The 21072-nt window shown below is 39.9% G+C and overlaps 1 protein-coding gene across 4 annotated transcripts in view; it reads right to left on the bottom strand.

Annotated features, from left to right (window-relative positions):
- The window catches only part of LOC117424535 (zinc finger homeobox protein 3-like), a 147689-nt gene that overhangs the window by 46860 nt on the left and 79757 nt on the right, over positions 1-21072 (bottom strand). For all 4 annotated transcript variants that reach the window (XM_034040954.3, XM_034040953.3, XM_034040952.3 and 1 more), the window contains exon 4: positions 15799-16030. In XM_034040954.3, coding sequence (XP_033896845.3) covers positions 15799-16030 — 232 coding nt within the window. The remainder of the gene's footprint in view (positions 1-15798; positions 16031-21072) is intronic.

The following is a 21072-nucleotide window of genomic DNA, read 5'->3' on the forward strand; positions in this document are numbered from 1 at the left end:
ATGATTATTTGACCAGGTCTGAGGTGTCCAGTGTACTCCACAAAAGCGTGGATTATTAATGCAGTGGATGAGAAGCATGCAAGGAGACGATATAAATATATTATAAAACCCTTTCAATCTTGACCAGTTCGCAGGATGCAGTGCAACAGAAGGATACACCCGCTCCCTGGGCCCCCTCATCGCATCCTATGGTTTCTCATACCATTTCTATGCTGATGATGCTCAGATTTTCCTCTCCTTCCCCACCTCTGACTCCACCATCTCCTCCCGTATCTCTACCTGTCTGTCTGCTATTTCCTCCTGGATGCACTCGCATCACCTCAAACTCAACCTCTCTAAATCTGACCTCCTTTTCTTTCCCTCCTCCTCCCCCTCCTCTGATCTCTCTATCTCTGTTCCTCTGGAATCTACCACACTCTCTCCCTCTTCCTCAGCTAAGAACCTTGGAGTCACCCTGGACCCCTGCCTCTCTTATTCCCAGCACATCTCCACTCTGGCACGCACTTGCAGATTCTTCCTGAGCAACATCCGAAGAATCCGACCCTTCCTCACCAACTATGCTACCCAGCTCCTGGTCCAGGCCCTGGTACTCTCCCGCCTAGACTACTGCAACTCCCTCCTGGCTGGCCTCCCTGCGTCCGCCACCCGTCCGCTCCAGCTCATCCAGAACTCTGCTGCTCGCCTGGTGTTCTCTCTACCTCGCTTCGCCCACGCTACTCCACTACTCCGCTCGCTCCACTGGCTCCCGATCACCGCTCGCATCCAGTTCAAGACTCTTGTACTAGCCTACAGATGCCTTGATCAGACTGCACCCAGCTACCTCCAGACCCTCATCTCTCCCTACACCCCCACTCGACCTCTCCGCTCCGCCTGCACTAGAAGACTGGCTCTACCTCCGCTACGCTCCCCTGCCTCCCGAGCCCGCTCCTTCTCCACCCTTGCTCCGCAGTGGTGGAACGACCTTCCTACAGATGTCAGGACTGCCCAGTCCCTGACCACATTCCGGCGCCTCCTTAAGACTCACCTCTTCAAACAGCACCTGTAGAACTCCTCTGTTGTATCCTGGGACACTATCACCCTTCATTTAAATATGCTTTATTTTGCTCTTATCTGCCCCCTATTTTACTGCATTTAATCCTGTACCTCAGAATATTGTAATCTGCCAAGTGTTTAATCTGTAGTATTTTGTACTTAATCATATCCTGATGTAACTATCACTATTTAATCATATCCTGATGTAACTTTCACTATTATCTGCTGTATTATTGAATTGTGGTTTGTCACACTTGAGAATTATTGTATTTCTTGTTCTTATTGTATGACTTATATTGTAACACTTGAATGTATTTGTATTTGCTTGCGATTGTAAGTCGCCCTGGATAAGGGCGTCTGCTAAGAAATAAATAATAATAATAATAATACATAACTCACCTGGCTATTATGCTTCAGCTCCAACTAGCCACAGCAATAGAAGCCTATTCAATTGACCCAAAAGGCTGACGCATATTGTAAACTAACCTGGAACACTCAGGGAGCTCAATAAACTCTTGCAAACATTGCAAAGTTTCATTAAATCCAGGCATTTGCTTACTAAGATAGAATAGCCATATTACTGAGTAGGTCACTATGACCTAGATACCAATACTAACAAGAACTTGTCAATTAGTTACATGTAAAAATATACAGTAAATCTGACACACATATACATGAAAGTACATGCCCCTCCACTACATCCCCGCAATCACATATATACACCCCCATAGGACATAATAAGCTACTCCCAGGTGATTTTACATAGAAGTCTTCCAGTTAGCAATGTCCTTCCTGTGCTGTAGGTCACACTGCAACAAACCATGTAGTCTACTACACAGGAAATGATGAATCTATTGCTTTGTACAAGTACAAGAAGGTACTGAGAGATGCAATGAATCATGAGTAGGGACTTTGGAAGAGGTTTTTAAAACGTAAGTGGATTTTAAATAAATGTACTCACTTTTATCGATTTCAAAAATACAAATTTTCTTTTCTTTTCTATCTCAACCTTCATGTTATGTTTTATTCAGTGAAGTTATGGTGTTTATGTAAGCATGGAAAAATGCTTTTTTGTTTTTTATTGTCTGAAAATGACTCAACTTGAGTGTTCTATCTTTAAAAATCAGGCCCTTAGTGTCTTGTTATAATCCTGCTAAAGAGCAGCAAAATGAACGCGCTATTTGTATTTCCAACCACACTGTAAAAAAAATAAAATAATGGAACACACAGAAACTGTGGTATCTCAGTCCGGAAGTGAAAATCACCTGTACCCCTGCCTAGGAGTCCCTGTTCCCCCAGCTGTTTCCTCATTTAGTAAAATTTGCATGAATCGGCATGTCGGGCTGGGGCTGAATGTCAGCCCACTGTGAGCAGATAGTGGAGCTCTCTGGAGCTGGGGAGGGACTGTGGCACACTGCTGTCAGGACACCCACACTGTGGTCAGCCCACAAACAATTAGCAGCACAGCTCTGCACAGAGCTCGATAATAAAGATGATTCAGGATGGCGTGTATACATTCCCAGGGAGCCAGTGGATTTCTCCTTCAATCGCCCTTCTCTGTTCTTCTCATTTTATTTATTTATTTATTTATTTATTTGATTTTTTTTTCTATCATCATTTATTACATCTAGGCTATAATTTAATTTAGAATTCAGAATCAGACTCACAATCTAAAGTCTGGATCATTCGTCCTTTCAAATGTTATAGATTTAATCTCTATGGTATTAGGTGCAGTGGCATCAAATATGATTCAATTATTAGATATTAGTCAGTTACCCAATATATTAAAATCCATCGTTTTATAAAAAGTACAGTATATTATTGTTAGGTTCAAATGTGTGTATGCCATCTAAATACATTTTAGTTAAAATTGTTTTTGTTTTCTCTAAGCCATGTGCAAATTGTAATTCATTTTTTATTTTATTGATCTTTTTTTGATAATTTGACAGTAGTTTAAAATAATACTTAATTCACATTATGGGTTGTTTGAAATAACAATGAAAAGTAAACTGTGTCTAAAATGCTTTAGTAGTACAACAGTATTTTTTGTACAGGTTGTATTTTACAAGTAAGAAAATTAATTAAACAAACTTTTGTGGAAATTAATGCCTGACAGGTTTTTAGGGCTGACAGAAGGTGTGACTCCCAACTTCCCAAAAGAAGACGAGTCTGAGGAATGCTTGTCTATCCCTCCTGAACCATTTAAAATCACCTTGCAGGCATTGACTTGGTGTCTGTGTGCATGTGCATTAAAAACAAAGAAAAAAATAATGTATCTTTGATTTTTCTTGGGAAAAATGTTTAAAAACTGAGATTCCAGAATTAAACTGCATGTTGTGTTGGTTTCCACTAAAAGCCCACAACAAATTCTTCTAGAGAGAAGGAAAAAGTGGGAGGTTAATATAAGAGCAACTCCTTGTCAAGCCTTTGAGGGTAATTCAACTGACACTGATGAGAATCAATGTTCCTTTGAATGCATTACTTGGCAGAAACAGGCCTTTTGTCCCTTAAACTCAGCTGGCAAAAAATGATGCCCTACGAACAATGGAGAAGAGATGGAAATATAGGAGAGAGCGAGAGACCAGTCCTAGCTTTACTCTTTTTCATAGAAGCAAATGGATTTGGAGCACTTTATGCATTAATCAATCAATATCACTCACTGTACATCAGCAACATGGGCAAGTTATGAATGACCTTTTAAACAAAAAAAAAGGACACTTTAATGTGCAGAAGACTGCTCATAGCTTAGTAACTTCGGCTGAATTTTATCGCGCATGATTACACCTTCATGAGGCACGCGGCCATTACTGGTGCACTAAATACGACAAGGTTAGTCGTTATTCAATTTGCACACAGGGAGTGGGGGGCTGCCACTGCACTGAGCGGCTTAGCAGATAAAAAAAAGACACATTCTAATCAAACTGGAGTTCATTTTGAAACAAAACAACCCTCTCTTTATTTGATATTTTCCACCCTTTACCCATTTGGTGAACTGTGTTGAGTGGTCCACATATACAATATACTCAATAAACCCCTAGCAAGTATGAATACATGATTAATGGCAGGGTTGGGCCATTTATTGTCCATTGTACCTGATGAGGATGTTGTTTACTAAGAAATGTTGATAGCACTGAATTGTAGAAGAAACTGTGCTAGTTCAAAGAGGGCAAAATACCTCAGAGGTGGCAGTTTACAGGGGTGTCTTAGCAAGACAGCAGTGTATATTAGGAAAAACAGAACTATACATTGCTAATTTTACCACACTCACAAAGCTTTAACCCCCGTTTCCAGCACTTTTTTTTTTTTTTTTAGCAGCAAAGCAAACTGTTAATGTAAACACAGAGTGTATTGCTTTGTGAATATGGCATTCAATATCTTGCAGTTCATTTTACTTTAATAAACAGGTTTCTGCAATGAAGAAACATTCCACGTCCCATTGAAACAAACAAATGCTAACACATTAGTACCTTTATTTTTTTTTCAGGGGACACAAACCTTACAACATATTAATGACTAAAGGCAACAAGTACAAGCAATAGTGTTAATTAGACTAAGGGATTTAGATTTGAGGGAATATTGTTTTTGTAGAAATACAAGCATTTATGGAAAGAGGAAATCTGTTGAGGACGAAATGACCTTAAAGTGGATTGGAGGGCCTACCGCTTCCACTGGAACAAAGAAATGCCCTTTTTTAATTAATTTTTTTGTAACTGGGGAGGGAGGATTCCGAAAGGATATATTTTTTCAACACTCCCCCCCCTCGCGGCACTGGAGCGTGGATGTGAAGTGTGCAGGCCGAGTGGAACGGACAGGGGTTGACTGAGGGAAAGGAAGAGCCAGGGTTAAGCGCAGAAATGAATGCTATTGTGCCCTCACAATGGGGGCTGCGAAGTGACTGCGGAAGACAGTTAAACAAAAGGAGACAGAGCTCTCTCTTCCCCCACCCAATTATATTTCTCAGCCCCCACTTTAAATGACAAATAAAAAATAAGTAAAAAAAAAAAAAAAAAGCGAAGCTATTTTTCCTAATTCCCTTGCCATGTAACGTACACTTGACACAAGCACCTCAGATACGAGACGAGTTTAGGTTAAAGCAAGCGGGCCTGCAGGTGATTGACACTAACAGGTCTGTGTGTGCATTCAAACAAAAAGTAATTCATACCGGAAACAGCACCATTATTTATGGATAAATATGAACACATTGAGACAGCACTGTTTAAAAAAGATTCATTGCAGTGCAATCATATATTGCAGGTGAAGTTACCAAATGATGGTCAACAAGATTCTAGAAATGTTACCACTATTGGGGATCTGGGATCTACAAAGGTCATATACTGTACACCCTTCAGTGTTGTTGCTTGACAAAGTAACTAAAATGATTATTATTATTATTATTATTATTATTATTATTATTATTATTATTATGCTATATATTATTCTATTATTTTACATTATATTATTGAGTAGACCCTAATACTGGTGAAGCCATCTGAGGTTTCTTTGTAACAGAGTTTGCATCAAATAGAAATGATGTGACATTAAGAATAGTTTTGCTGTTTAAATTATTCTTATTTAAATATATATTAGAAAGCAAATATAGTATAGAGTGCTGCAAGATGCACGCCGATATTCACCACACTCAAGGTCATAACTGACCTCTCGCAGGGTAGACATAACAGGAAATACAATACAGCTGCAGGAAAGGGATTATGGGATGTGTAGTTTTTTTAAAAGCTATTTAACCTTCTGCTCAACGAAGCTCATTAATAATGTTCACGGGGGTGGGGCTGACCTTACCGAAATGCACTACGACCCTGCTGCTCTGTCCTTCATAGGCATTATTAATGAGGCCTTATTGCTGCGGTTATTGTTTGTTTTCTGAACAAATGCCATGATTCACAGTTTCCACCGAATGAAAGGAACCCTCCTGTAGTGACCCCTTTAGTTGAAGGCATTAGCAGCGACCCCTGGCCCCCCACAGCCTGAACACATCCCTGTTAGGATACAAGGAACGCAATCCGATGAAATCTTCCCTCAGTATCACTTTATAAAAGGTCACGGGAAGCCTTATCGACCTTGAGCGAAACCCTCTGCCTGGACTTTGCCTGGCGAGGAGCACAACAATAACACACAAAGCCTGACCAGACTCTACAATAGATACAGTATATAATAATGCTGTTTCCACATACCCTTGTGATATAGGTCTGTATACCCTATGGGGACAAAGTAAACAATGTAGGAAGACCTGAGTGCAGTATTTGTTATTCATTTTAACTCCAAAATTGGATTTCAGCAATGGGGACTGCCAAGATGTATATGAAATTCACAGCGGAACCCATTTTTGGGGATAAAATAAAGAACAAAATGTCCAGTCTGATTTTGCTCATTAAAATAGTTTGTTCATTTAAGTGTTTTACATTTATTTGAAAAGGAGACAGTTGTCTATTCACAGATTCAAGTATATTTAGTAAGCAAGAGGTCTTGGGGGATAAAAAAAAATCCATAGTGCATTTCACTACCCCCACAAAACTTTTTTTTCACAGCATAGAAATTACAAGAGTAATACACACCATAAAGAGAAACACACCAAAAAGAAAAAACAACCCTGACAAGCAAGCCACAGTTTAAAAACACTCTGGAAGTCATTTTTATGCTCTGTGCTCTTTAAATCAAAATCAGTCAATATGAACGCACACAAACACGCGCAGACGCACACATATATTTCAGTAGACTATCCAAACATGACGCAGGAGAATCTGTCCAGCAGCAGCTAATAAAATAGCAGTGACACTGAGGCAGACTCCACCGAACAAAGAGACTCTGTCAAGAATCTCCCTTCCGATTGGGGGGTGGGGGGGTGGGGGGGGGCAACATAAATCTCTTCGAGTCAAACGGCAGGAATGTTCCAGTTTGTCAAAAACAAATACCAGCTTGTCTCCGACCGTCACTTGGGCAGAATCCTCACATCTGGTTAAACAGAGTTAAATTTTCACCCACTACAAGACAAGAAACTCGCTGCAACAGTCCCACTGAACAAAACCAGATTGACTAGATCTAACCATATGTGTAACCCTAGACAGACTTGTGGTATTCACAGTATGTTGAACATACCTACATCGCTAATGGCAGAGATATGCAGCCCTCTGGGAGGTGATAATACAGAACTCACTTTTCGTTGATGACACAGTTATGATCACAAGGTCATCCTTGTGATCAGGTCATCCTTCAATGCTTCACTCCTTGACTTAATCTCTGTGAGGGAAGTCAATGCATGTTCACAGCCCACAGGTAAAGGTTACTGGGTTGGCTATTTAATTATTTTAACTAAAGCCCCACATCAGTGCACTGGCATCCTAACTGGAAAACAGAGAACATCCTAGTCCATATAACCTAGATGGGGACAGGCAGTGATTAAGGTGCAATAGAAGATGCACCACATGCATTGGTGATGTGCATTAAAATGTATCATGCAAGTGTTCAGCATTGTTCTGCTAGAAGTTACTGCATTACATCTATACAATATCTGTTCAGCCTTGCAATGTCCAAAGCATATTAATACCGGATGATTTTCCTAATAATGTTCCTGGATTTTGGTGCTGGTTTAATTACATATCTCTACCCCAGTTTATGTAAAGTGCATGTACTTTTAAACAGTCAACCATGAGATATGATCAGCTGTACTAAAAATAAACTTTGTAATAAAATTAAACAAACATGTAGACTGATTGTCCTTCCATAACAGGAATGGCATTTGAGAAGAATATGGTTTAATTTGATGTATTACTTGGTAATTATGCGTAAGTCAGATTTAACACAAAACATATTTTTCCAGTTGCCACTATACAATATAATTGGCTATTGTTGTCATTATGTGATGCATTTCTCCCCACATACTAATTATGAGCATACATTGTGTGCAAGCAATATTATTTTAACTAATTCTTTATTCCAATTCAAAACTTTATCTTGGCAAGCTTTAAAATTCAAATTTTTATGGTAAAATTTGAAAACATAGGGTCATGATTTTCTTGCAATTTTCACACTGTCATATTCTCACAACAGAATACATTTAATCAATATAATATCTCATCGAATACTAATTCTCAATTTTTGCAGATGTTACCAGTAAGGAAGCTGCCCAGATATCACTTATAGCTGGGGATAAAAAATAAAAAAAATAAAAAAAGAGCTGGAAGCTCTTTTAACTCCGAAAATCCTTGAATCGGAACTTGGAATTGCTGATGTAACATTTTTGAGCTACCCAATGCGGCTTGATACAGACTTCGATTGGATTTTATTTAAATATAACACTTGACAATATTGGCGAATGACTATTCCAGGCAGTATGCTGTTCAATGAGTACCTCTGCAGGCCTATAATACAGCAATTGTCTCTAAATAATAAGATTAAGCTTATTTTTTAAGACCAGGACCTTCAATATTGTTTCTAATGTCCAGGCAAGCAACAGCCACATATAACCAGTGAAAACCCAGTCACAGAAAGGAATGGCTGATTACTGAAAGAATATCCCTATTTAAGCCAAGCTTTCAAACAGCTAGCTACTTAAACCCAATGCCTTCCATGCTGCAGCCCAGCGCTTTTCTTCTTTCTCAAACCACTGAGATACTCAAACCCACCCGCTTCCACACTGCGGCCCAGTGCTTTCATTCTCTAACCACTAAGCTACTCTCTTCGGCTTCCTGAAAATGACTGTACAAGCAGCCAAGTCTATAAATAAAACTCATTAGCACATTTGGTAAGTACAAATGAGATGACTCCTCCTGATGGACTGTCTATCTTTTGTATCAGCTTTCATGAGAGTGTCTGTAATGGCAGGAGATGGAAGCCAATATTATAATGTTCCTTTGTGCGACGTTCCTCAATGGCTGAATTAAAAGACTCTAAATAAACTCTAAATGACCTCTTCTGATCCAGGTGATCGTCTGTTTACCCTGTGTTGCCTGGAAATACATGCATTTATAGTTCAACCTATACTAACTCTGTTCTGAGTTTCTATGGGGCCTGTACTTTTGGGGTTACCTGTCTCCTATCCAGAATATAGGAGGCACTTTTTTACACAGAGAATTGTGAGGGTCTGGAACCAACTCCCCAGTAATGTTGTTGAAGCTGAAACCCTGGGATCCTTCAAGAAGCTGCTTGATGAGATTCTGGGATCAATAAGCTACTAACAACCAAACGAGCAAGATGGGCTGAATGGCCTCCTCTCGTTTGTAAACGTTCTTATGTTCTTATGTACAGACAGCTATGGAAATAAGAAAGAGAAATGGTAAAAAGGACTGAAGTGTTCTGAATAACATCAGAAAATCTCATCAGTTTTATAATTTCAACCAAAACAGCAGGGATTGGATTGCTAAGATAAGTGGAATTTTAGAAGCTAACCCTACACAGCAAAGCAAAGTGGAATCATCTATAAAGCCGTCACTTGATGTTTTTAATAAAAGCTGCTGGTTTTGTTGCAAACAGAAGCAATGATTTATGAGATTCCTGCCACGTTTTGTGGCTGGGGAGACATGCTTTCGGTCTGCAGCTCCAGCCGCACGCAAATCAAACAATTTCCTTTCCCTCCCCGACTCTGCGGATTAGAGCTAGCCCTCCGACAGATACCACGAGCATCCTCTGCTCCCTCTCCTTGGCAAGAATAACATTTATGAAAATAATATACCAATGGTTTGAATTTCCATACTCTTCTTATTTGGTGATTTCAGGGCAGGTGGCGGGGTTGGATAATATCCTCTTTCTGAGAAGGTTTATTTCTCTTTTTAACAAGCGTGGAAAATTGTGACATTCCTAGCATTGCTACTCATTGAACTCATCACCCCCCCCCCCCCCCCCGCGCATGACAGTCAGCACAGAGATGGAAACAGCTGGGCAGACCAGCTCACCACTTGCCTTCACCTTCAGATCTATAGAAAGAGACTCATATGCCGACTTGGCTCTTTAAACATTTTTTTTCTATACTCCATGCACAGAAATCAATCTTCATGCCTGGGGTCATAAGGTGTCTCACATTACCATGTTTTAAAATCTGAAATACAACTACAAGACAGGGTAGCACACACTGTGCAATGGGTCTCTCTCAAGTTCACATGACATATTCATGTGTTATTCAATTCCTGACAGACTTTGATAGCGGGGAAATAGTAAACACTTGGTTGGTAGTTGATTATTCTCTCTAGGAAACACACTTTGCTTCAGATTCCCACCCTCAAATTACCAGAAAGAGTTAGATGCAGATATCATTGAGGGACGGTTTTGTATCCCACCAGAATCATTTAAAAAAACCTTGCAGAATCATCATGTTCAATCAGTGCTGCCTGTGTGACCAAGACAGCCCTACATTCTATGGTTTGATGTCCTCAGCTTAGACCCCAGTGTTTGTTAGTACAGTTTGGCACTTTTGACAGTATTTGATTGAGAGAGGCCAGGTCTGATTAGCAGTGTTCAGGTCAGGATGGAGGTGTTCTCACTTGCAGAGCTGTGAGGTGAAGCTCTCATTGACCTGCCACCACTGTGTCTGTAGCCACCATCACTGTCCTTCACATTTCATGAACACTAACTCTCACATTTTAATTGGAATTCAAGTAAATAATACATTATAATACCAATCAAAATGCTAAGCAGCCCTTGGACCCCCACTTGCTGATAGTCGCTCTATAGACCCAGTTGCAATCCCACATTCTGCTCCGACAATGCAGGGAGGTATGCTTTCGAAGGCTGCCTAGGCTGTGAAAGTGGAGACAATGAGCAGTGTCTGCTCCCAGCTTTCTGGCCCTCAGACAGACAGGGATTTCCTCCTTGGACAGCCAAGCCATCACAGTCCAGCGATCAAGGGGCTGCATCTGTCAGCCAACGGAGGAAACTGCAGATTTAAGGCTTGGGCTAATCCACAGTGTCAATGGATTTTATTCAAGAGTCATAGTGTATCTCTGCCTCTGCCAGAAGCCAGTATATATATATATATATATTATTATTATTATTATTATTTATTTCTTAGCAGACGCCCTTATCCAGGGCGACTTACAATTGTTACAACATATCACATTATACATTATTTCACATTATACAGATATCACATTATTTTTACATACAATTACCCATTTATACAGTTGGGTTTTTACTGGAGTAATCTAGGTAAAGTACCTTGCTCAAGGGTACAACAGCAGTGTCCCCCAGTGGGGATTGAACCCACAACCCTCTGGTCAAGAGTCCAGAGCCCTAACCACTACTCCATATATAATTATTCTTTTATATATAAAAGAATAATAGTAAAAACAGGTGAAATTACTGTAGCCCAATTCTCAGCCCTCTGAAGTTACCTGAAATGGTCCCCCAGCTTGAACCACCAGGCTACATTGCTTCCCTCCCAGTCACTCAGTTCTAAATACTAAGCCACTTTCCTTTACTCCCAGTAACTTAGCTCTAACCACGAGGCCATATTTTTTCTAACCAAAACACAGGCCACTTTTCCTCCCTCCAAATCACCCAACTTGAACCACTAGGCCACACCTCCTTCCCAGCTCCTCAGCTCTAACCACTGAGCAGCACCACCTCTGCAATTGAAGAAGATGGGAAGGTTTCTTTTTTCTCATTTAGTACAGGGCTAAGATAGATAAACTAAAGTAAAAAAAAATCATCATGTTAAGCAGCACTTTTTTTTTCTTAGGAATTAAAACAATGTGTGTCTTTTATCCCAAGTGCTGGTCTAATTGGATGGGAAATTCATCTCTGCCGTCTTACTGCTCCCTGAACACTGTGGACTGAAGGAAAGGAGAAGAAGGGATCGTGGGGAGGGAGGGAGAGTGAGACATGTGGCATCAAACCCTGCCGACTGCTCTTCAGCCCCTTCCAGTCCCAACAAAGCCCTTTTCACACAGTTTAGCTTTGTGTTCCCAAACCTGGCTGGACCCGTCTCTGTCTCTCTGTCTCTCTCTCCCTGTCTCCCTCTCTCTCTTCTCTTCACTATCCTTGCAGGGTCCGGTACAAAGCCTTTGTGTTAGTGGAGGAGAGGCATGCCAACGTGTGCAGGAATTACTATTGGGCACTGAAATAAACAGCTGTTCCCCAAAGAGAATGTCACACACATACTGCCAGAATTATTATTAATTTCTATTTTACCAAAAGCATGTATTAGACATCCCGGACAGGTTTGATAATAACAAGAATAAGTATTATTTATTTTTATTCAAAAGGAAAATTATAAGATATGTAGCAATGTAGACATGTTCTTATGTTTCCACTAATACCTTCATCAGTGTTATGGGTTTCTAACTGTGAATAAATTATCAATATGTATAACTTGTGTACTGGTTACAGAGAGGGGCAATACTAGTGGCAATAGCTTTTATGAGGAGTTCTTGTGACCCTATAAACAACAGAAGCAGAACTTGTTTATCTTAGGTTAGCCAACATCAGGGGAGCAAATGTTTGTTGTACAGAGATATTTCTTACACTGTAGGGCAACAGAGTTGAGTGTGTCTAAATCCTACACAGTATGACAGTTTTATTGACTCTTCACGAACGTTATTGCCGTGTTTGTCTTCTTTGAACTGTCCTTTTTTAAAGCAGGTCAATCAGAATCTGACTTCAATACTTAATTATTAGAAGACTTGTAAACTCTGCAAGTTACACAAGTTTACCAATCATTATTATTACTACTACATTAGTATTTTACACCTATTCTATGTTATTGCTCTGTTTGTGTTCTGAAGGTTCTTTGGTAAGTGGGCCTCAAGAAATTAAATTTGTAATATATATTTTAATATATATTGAAGATGCTACTCTGTTGAAGTTAAAAGACTTCAACAAAGACTGTCTGGATTATTAATAAAACAGAGGCATGGCTGGCATTTTCTTTGAAATTTTCTTAACTCGAAATACTCTAAACACTCCGGGGGTTCATATTAAACGCTGGAGAGATAGCGCTGAGGCAGTGGAGGGGGCAGCTAAGCAACTGAACAGATGGAGAGCACCTTGCTCTAATTCAACAGCAGCAGCAGCCAGGGGAATTACTGTGGAGCTGACCCAGAAATCCAGGGCCAGCTTTGTTTTAACAAGCGGGGGAACCTTTTACCACTTTAGCAATAGTGCCTCAACCACAAGAAAGAGCTCTGCGCTTCTCAAGAAATAGCATGGAGGAAATTAAATATTACACCAGGAGGGAGCATTTCTACTGGGGGGTGGAGGTTAAGAAATCCCTGAGTTCTTGCCTGTATGTTCATTATCAGAGTAATTAAATCAAGATGCTCTGGGAGAGAAAAGAGAGGCTGACGCTCTGTATTACACATTTCATTTCGTTTAACAGACCCTCTTAAAAATTAAATAAATACATGGAGTGTATTTTTCCCTGATAACTCCCCCCCCCCACATTGTTATGTGTTATGTGTATATTTCTGCAGGTTTTTGGTAAGCTTGTGTTCTGATCATATGTGTGAGCTGTACTAAAAAAAGACACTTTGGTCGTAACATTAGCCTTCTGTTAGTAATTCTGAAGACCTTCAGTTGTTGCTATTTAAAGTTATGAGTGAGAAAGCTGTGTATTCTACCATGTTTCCTATTAAAGTCTGTATATGTGTATCTCAGAACACTGATGAAAGCATTTGCCAACACTGCTTCGTTTCCTACTCTGTAGTTTTACCACAAAATGCATGTTTTGGAAAGCAATGTGATTGTTCTGGAAAGTATGCATTAGTGGGTTTAAGTTCTGTGTTTAACAATATCATGAAGAGATTATCAAGTGTGCACTAGGGATAAACATGTCTGTGTGCATTCCTCTTCCTTATAAAACACACACAGCTATTCACTGTGCTACAGTCCTGATATGTGGGCTTTTCTATGTTTCGTTTATTACTTCTGTCAAGTGGCTTTACCAAGGTACTGTTTGCAAATATGGACATCCATTAACATACTTCAAAGCTTACCAGACAGAAAAAAAAAACTGCAAACCCAGCATGGCTGTTGTTCTTTATTTCCCTCCTTTTAACCTAAACAGACTGCCTTTTGCCTCAGCCTGCTTGCCTGCCTTCTTGTCCACTGTATTACGGTCATTAACATATTTGGAGTGCAGCAAGCAGAAAGCTTAATTGTCCTTAATTGCTCAGCTAAATACATTCTCTAATGCTTCGCCTCAGATCTGTGACTGGCTTTTGCGTAATTTCCCAGCCCCTGGCTTCATTATCCCTGCCTCCTTGGAACAAAGCGTCTTTAGAGCCTGGTTTTACATAACACAGGGAGCCTCTGTGAGCAGGACACCAGCGCCTCATGAGGAGGGGGGGGCACACAATGGAGCCCCTTTGTCAGGACCCAGTGTCAGGGGGCAAGAGTCAGAACAATTAGGAAAAAAACAGAGAAAAGACAACGTGTTAATTGAGCGACGCTCACTCTCTTAAACACGGCTTTAACAAATGCTGTGTCCTGTTCCTTTCTTGTTTTTTCTTCTACAGAAAGAACAGAAAATCACTGAATGCTTCTTTAAATCGGCAGGGCTGGCAGAGTGGCAGTGCCCCAAACAGACTGTTTATCAATGAGTAGAATTGAGTGACACGCACCTTAACATAAATGCTTTTGTTTTGTTTTATTAAAATGGAAATAAGAACCTAAACTTATTTTTACTGTGAGCTCAAAATAAATATATAATGGATTTATATTACATTTCTTACATAGATCTCATGCCGTTTTATTTTAGTTTATTTTTAGAATAAAAATGGTCGTCCACTTGTACTAGCAAAATCCAGTACAGGTGGACAAAGCTGCACAATATCAATATCTATGTTAAACGAAGAGATTGGTCTTTCTTTTCAATTCAAATATTCTTTCCCTACCTTTCTCATACTTGATATGGTAACCCCTGCTGGATACTGATGATGTCACCGGTGGTTAACTTTTGATGCTATATTTGTATAATATGCCAACATTCACAGCTAAGCAAAGCATTATAAAAACCTGGCTAACCGTAGTGAAATACAGTAAATGCACAGTACAGGAGAATCCATCCAAACACCAAAAGACAAGACTGTGCTCTCTTCACAGCTTGTTGTGGAAACTATTCCTTAGAGAAGAAAAGCCAAATAACTCTCTAATTTCAAAAAGAACAATAAAGACTCCGGAAATGTCTGAGTTGGGGTAATTAGCATTTTTCCTCTACTTGTCTCCACTTTGTAAGCAATTGCCCTTAGCGCAAAGCGTGTTTTCTTTTTTGGAAACAACATCACTACAGTCATGCATTTAATCTGGTTTTAAATTCATTACAAATGGTACACAAGTCCAGATTAGGAACACAGTAATTGGATCTTAGCCAGCAAATGCAATACAGTATCAATAAAAAAAATTATAAAAAGAAATTCAGTCTAGAATTTGAAATATGAAAGCCAGCAAATTAAAGACACTGTAGAGAACAAGGTACCAAAAAACTATTTTCCGTAACATAAATTCACTGCTCCAGCTGTAAAATTAGAAGAAGCAGCATTGTGAATAAGTACCATGACCTACAGTAAAGCCACCATATGTACATGTAAAAATGGGAGTGTGACATACGAACAGATAGAGGTGGGTGATTCACTCAATAACCTAGGCTTAAGAATGAAGAACCATCACAATTGGTGAAGTGGTTCTCCAGATATATGTACACCTCTATCAAGCTGCTGCTGCTTATAAAACTTGGGAGGCATCCATCTGCAGCTGTATAAAGTGGTATGTGACTGTGAGGCTTTGATATCTCTCGGTGTGTGAGTGTGTGTGGAACAGTTCTACCTGTGTCAGCGGATGGACACTTGCGGATAGTGAAGATCGTGCCCAGTTCCTCCTCTTCCTCTGGGAGCCCTTTCTGAAGGCGCTGCAGTTTGCGCAGGCTCTCGCTGCGCTGGTGCTTCATGGAGCGAACGTGCTGGATCAGGTTGAGCTTGGCCTTGGTGGAGTAGTTACACAGCACACAGTGGTAATAGCACGCCTCCCCTTCCACGCTGCTCTCGTGCTGCTGTAGGTGCTGCGAGAGAGACAAGTGAGAGAAAAACCTTTAGAACAAAACACAGTTAATAGGACCTGTATTTATTCACTGGCTTTTTTGCCTTTCACCTCAAGAGGTCTGGGTTTAAATACAACTTTAAGTACTGTGGTTTCAACCTAGCCCCCAGTGGACATTACTGTAACCTACATCACAAAACCACCAAGCAATCTGACATAATGCTTAACCACTGATGCTTGATAGAGGCACAGTGCTTGATGGTAGAGAGTCTTCAGGTTAGGATTGAGGTGCTCTCTCTTGCAGAGCTGAAAGGCTTGACTGTAGCCAGTCTCATTGTCCGTCTTTCAGGAGTGCTAAATTTAAATATTACCAGGGAGAACAGACTGCTATTAACCTGAGCTGTCACCTGTTCATAGCAGACAGTAAGTTCCAGTAATGATATATATATATTATTTTCTAAGTCATTTTAGTTAAACGCTTCAGCTAATGTCTTCATCAGTCTTCTGTGCTGGTTTACTGAAATTATTTAAGGTAACATTGTAAGAAACCACCAGTTATCTGGTCTGGACCATTGATTACGGTCTATATGGAAAACCAGACCAATAAGAACCAAACAGTGGAAGTGAAGTAAAAAATCACCCTGACAAGGGGACTGAACTGGGAACGTTGATTCCTGTGCTCAAGAGAAGCAGCCTGTAGCTTCCTCCAGCTTCTAAAAAGGAAACTCCAAACATCTGCCTGTTTCACGCATGGGATAAAGAATATTGATCGGGGCCAGTCAAATCTTTCCTTTTAGAGAGCGACAGAGAGAGAGAGTGAGCGGGCAACAGTGAGAACTACATTCTGAGACTAACCATTACATTCCTAAACATCTCCCCAGGAGGAGAAGAAACCCTTTTACCAAATTACAAAGCGGAAAGTAAAAATAAAAAAAAAACATGTCACAGCAGCTAAGCTTTCTGAAAGCTCCAGTCATCTTGTCGTCTACAGAAAAGTTACAAATTTTCAAAAGGGATTTATGAAATATCTAATAGTGTATTACCCTAGCCAGTATAACCATTAGCTCAACCCAGAATTATCAGCAATGGAAATACCTGTATTGCACAGTGGTCCATTGCTGGTTTTGAGGCCTCCAGCACGACAGTATTATGACAACTTTTATTGGTATTTTTGACCTTCCTAAGATGTCTGCCAGAAAGCCCACCCCCCTAGAGCTGATCTACAAAGAAGAGATGTTGTCAAAACTACGACCCTGGATAGAAAACCCAACTAAAGTACCACAGCAGTCACTCCAGGTAAAATGTGTTAATGCACATTGCCTGTCCCTCGAGCACACTAAAATTGCACATATTGTACTGCATAGCTTTTATTAAAGCAATGGAAACACTTTTTTTTTAACCAAATTAAATCAGGTATGGATACAAAAAACCTCTCATTTCCCTGAAATGATCCAGTCATTTTCTCACAATATTTAATTTTCTTGTGATATTTAAACTGGGTTTTCAGCACAATTGTATTGCACTTGCTGGGGTGTCACATTTCGCATTTCTACTCAGCAACACCTAAAATGTACATTAGAATTCTGGTTCCTGGAACCCTAGGTTTGCAAGCCCCACTGCTCTGCCTAATAGAGTTAAAAGGTGATTTTTTAAAAGGTTTTGCGAGATGGTATGTTATTTTTTTTTCAGTGTCTGATGCTGGGTGATGTAATTGAATAGGTGCTGCTGGAAATATTTTCAGTCTGATTTATAGTTGTCCTCCCTTCACACGCTGCAGCACACCAGGTACATTAGCCCTTGACAGAAAGATTTATTCAAAGAAAACTTACATCATCGTATCTGATCTGGGAAACTGAATCTCGGGTTTGTCTGAACAGATGTTGGAACTCTTTTCAGTGATAGACTGGGGGGGAAATCTGCTCTTGCAAAGCGGTCTATGTACAATACAATTCAGTTTCAATTTACACAGTGCCTCAAGGAATAACTGTACAATAGACAGCTAAAACAAAGACTTAGTTAAGACTTAATACAAACCAGGCAGTCACTCTTATCCAGCTTTAACCACTAGACTATGTTGCCACCCTCCCAGACCCTCAACTCAAATCCCAAGGCCAAAATGCCTCCCTTTTCTTCAGTTCCAACCACTAGGCTACACTGCCGTCTCCCCAGTCCCTGATTTCAAATCACTAGGCTCAAACTACAAGGCTGCACTGCTCAAGTCCAGCTCAGTACTTCAGCCCAAACTACGAAGCACTCTGCCTCCCCTTTCCTCAACCACCTGACATGTACAAATGAACACATGCATAGTAGTTATTATATTAGGAGGAAAGCTCTCAGTAAAAGCACAGGTTGCATTTAAAACTGTGTGGATGGTAAATCATGGGGTGTGTTCCAGCAGTAACTGACGGTACCCTTGCTAGATTCAAAACAGACGAGGAGAGCAGCGAGTGGCAGAAACGATCAGAGGATTTTAAATTCTATAAAGCCATTATGACGTCTTTTCACAGCCTGTCCATCACAGCAATTTCCTAATTGTGTCTCAACAGAGGAGCTCACAAAGACACTCTCTGACTTTAGGCAGCTACACGCATTTGTTATTTCTAAAGGGGAGAGGTCGCAGAGGAACTGGAACATAAAGTCACTTCCATGTCAAAACTGAGATCACGCTGGCACGTGCATGCCCACCACAATGTAGTATGGTATTTGGTTAATGGCCTGAAATATTACTGTTATGCATGGGTTTTTACAAATATTCTACAAAACTATCTCAATACTTTAAATTCAACACACCTTTTTTAATATCATTTTCAAGAAATTACACATATTTTCAGATGGAATTGTTAAAAAAGTAGACAGATATTGTGGCTAAACTTTCTATACTAGAGTTTCTAGTTTCACCTTGTATACAGTATTATTGAGTGTGAAACGATAAGGGTGAATATGAAGAGGATATTTGTCAATATATTAATTAAACAGGCCAGTCTGGAATTTTGAAAAATGTTGTAACCTACAATTTTTCACTGTTTTTCATTATCTGACTTGCTTGTCAAAATCATGAAACATTGAGAACAGTGACAGTGACAGGCCCTTACTCAACTTGGCCTAACTGGAATTTGGAGTAATTTGTGAATTTATATATATATATATATATATATATATATATATATATATATATATATATATATATATTGTTTTAAACTCTACTGTATTCATGTGGCTTGATCGATCAGGCAGTGAAACACCACGGTCTCCCCAGCTCTAGGGAGCCTCTCTTCCCTCTCTCTCTCCTGCTCTGTGGGCTCTGCCTGCACCCCGCCACGTTGAAAGCCAGCCTAGTGCTAATCGGGCTAATCCATTCGAAATGAACCATTAAGAGTTCTCTGTCTGTGGGTCAAGTGTCTGCACTGGGAAACCACAAAGGGCCCCAATACACCACCAGCTGACAAATACAATCATTTACCAGCACTCTGCCGGGAATCAACAGGGAAAGGGTGTGTGGGGGGTGGGGGGTGGGGGGTGCGGGATGTATGGGTGGGGGGCAGACCAATGGCAAATTTAGGGCTATAGGCTTATGTAAAGCAATGGCAGAAGTTAGCTCAAGAAAGACCAAAATGGTTTGGTAATCAGTACAGACACACAGAGTAGATTATAGTACTAAGATTAATACAACAAGTCAGACAAACAGGCAGTTTGTTAATAAGGAGAGGCCAGAATTTAACCTTGGAACAATTTTTAGATAGAGAGATTGGCCGGTGCATCAGTTTCCAAGATAAATTAGAAACGATATCCACCGAGAAACGGACACATATTCGTCTCATACAATTTAGACACCTTGCAGAATCACCAAGTATTGGCTGCCCACAGTGGGCTATCGACCCTACTGACAGTGTTATGGCAAGTGTTTCTAATGTTGTGTCCAAGCCTGAAGAAAGAGCTAGATGACCAAACTGTATTGCCTCCTGTTTTATGAAAAGTGGAAAAAGACAAAAAGTACTGTATAATCCAATTTTTCCTCCTCACTTTCATCCAAGGCACAGTTTCCTATGATCCTGAATCCTTGCACTGATAAATCAAATCACGTCAAAGTGGTGCACAGGAATTCAGCAGCTTAATGAAAAAGTCATGTTGAGAATGGAGATGGACTCACTGGGGTGTCTCTGTTCAGCAACCCCCCCCCCCCCTCTCCTGCTCCCCACTCCTAAGAGGCCCCTGCCTGGCAGATCAGGAGGCCCAGTCTACCTCGCTCATGGTTAAAATCACCCATAGAAAAAATGACTTTAAATTATTCATATTCTTTCTTTAAAAAGTAATTAAGAGCAGTTCATAATAGATAATAGTTATATATATATATATATATATATATATATATATATATATATATATATATATATATATATATATATATATATATAAATTAAAATTAATTAAAAAAAATAAATTAAAAAAATAATACCTAGTTTCTGTATGTAGCTTCACATTAACTGATGGTGATTACAATAGGTACTAGTAAATACTACTGTGTTTTACAGACTTTTATGGACAAAATCGGGCAGCAGTGTGGAGTAGTGGTTAGGGCTCTGGACTCTTGACCGGAGGGTTGTGGGTTCAATCCCCAGTGGGGGACACTGCTGTTGTACCCTTGAGCAAGGTACTTTACCTAGATTGCTCCAGTAAAAACCCCAACTATATAAATGGGTAATTGTATGTAAAAAAAAAAAAAAGTGAAATAATGTGATATCTTGTAACAATTGTAAGTCACTCTGGATAAGAAATAAATGTCTGCTAAGAAATAAAAAAAAAACAAAAAAAAAAACAGATATTAAGGTATTAAGACCTGCTGTCATTTTTTTCAATAAATGGGGGTCCTGTGGTAATATAAAGTTAATGCATTAAAAAGAGGGGCTAGCCACAGGCTAAATGGCTAGCAATTTTCAGGAACCTGGAGAAATCCCTCCATGAATTATCCAATGAGTGTATGAATGTGTATTGCTTTCTAATTACTGCTGCTATTCCCAGCACTTAGAGGGAAAGCCAGGCTGTTTCTCTACCGTGCTCTCTCAAGGT

The sequence above is a fragment of the Acipenser ruthenus genome, chromosome 19 (genome assembly GCF_902713425.1).
Source record: "Acipenser ruthenus chromosome 19, fAciRut3.2 maternal haplotype, whole genome shotgun sequence".
NCBI lineage: Eukaryota > Metazoa > Chordata > Actinopteri > Acipenseriformes > Acipenseridae > Acipenser > Acipenser ruthenus.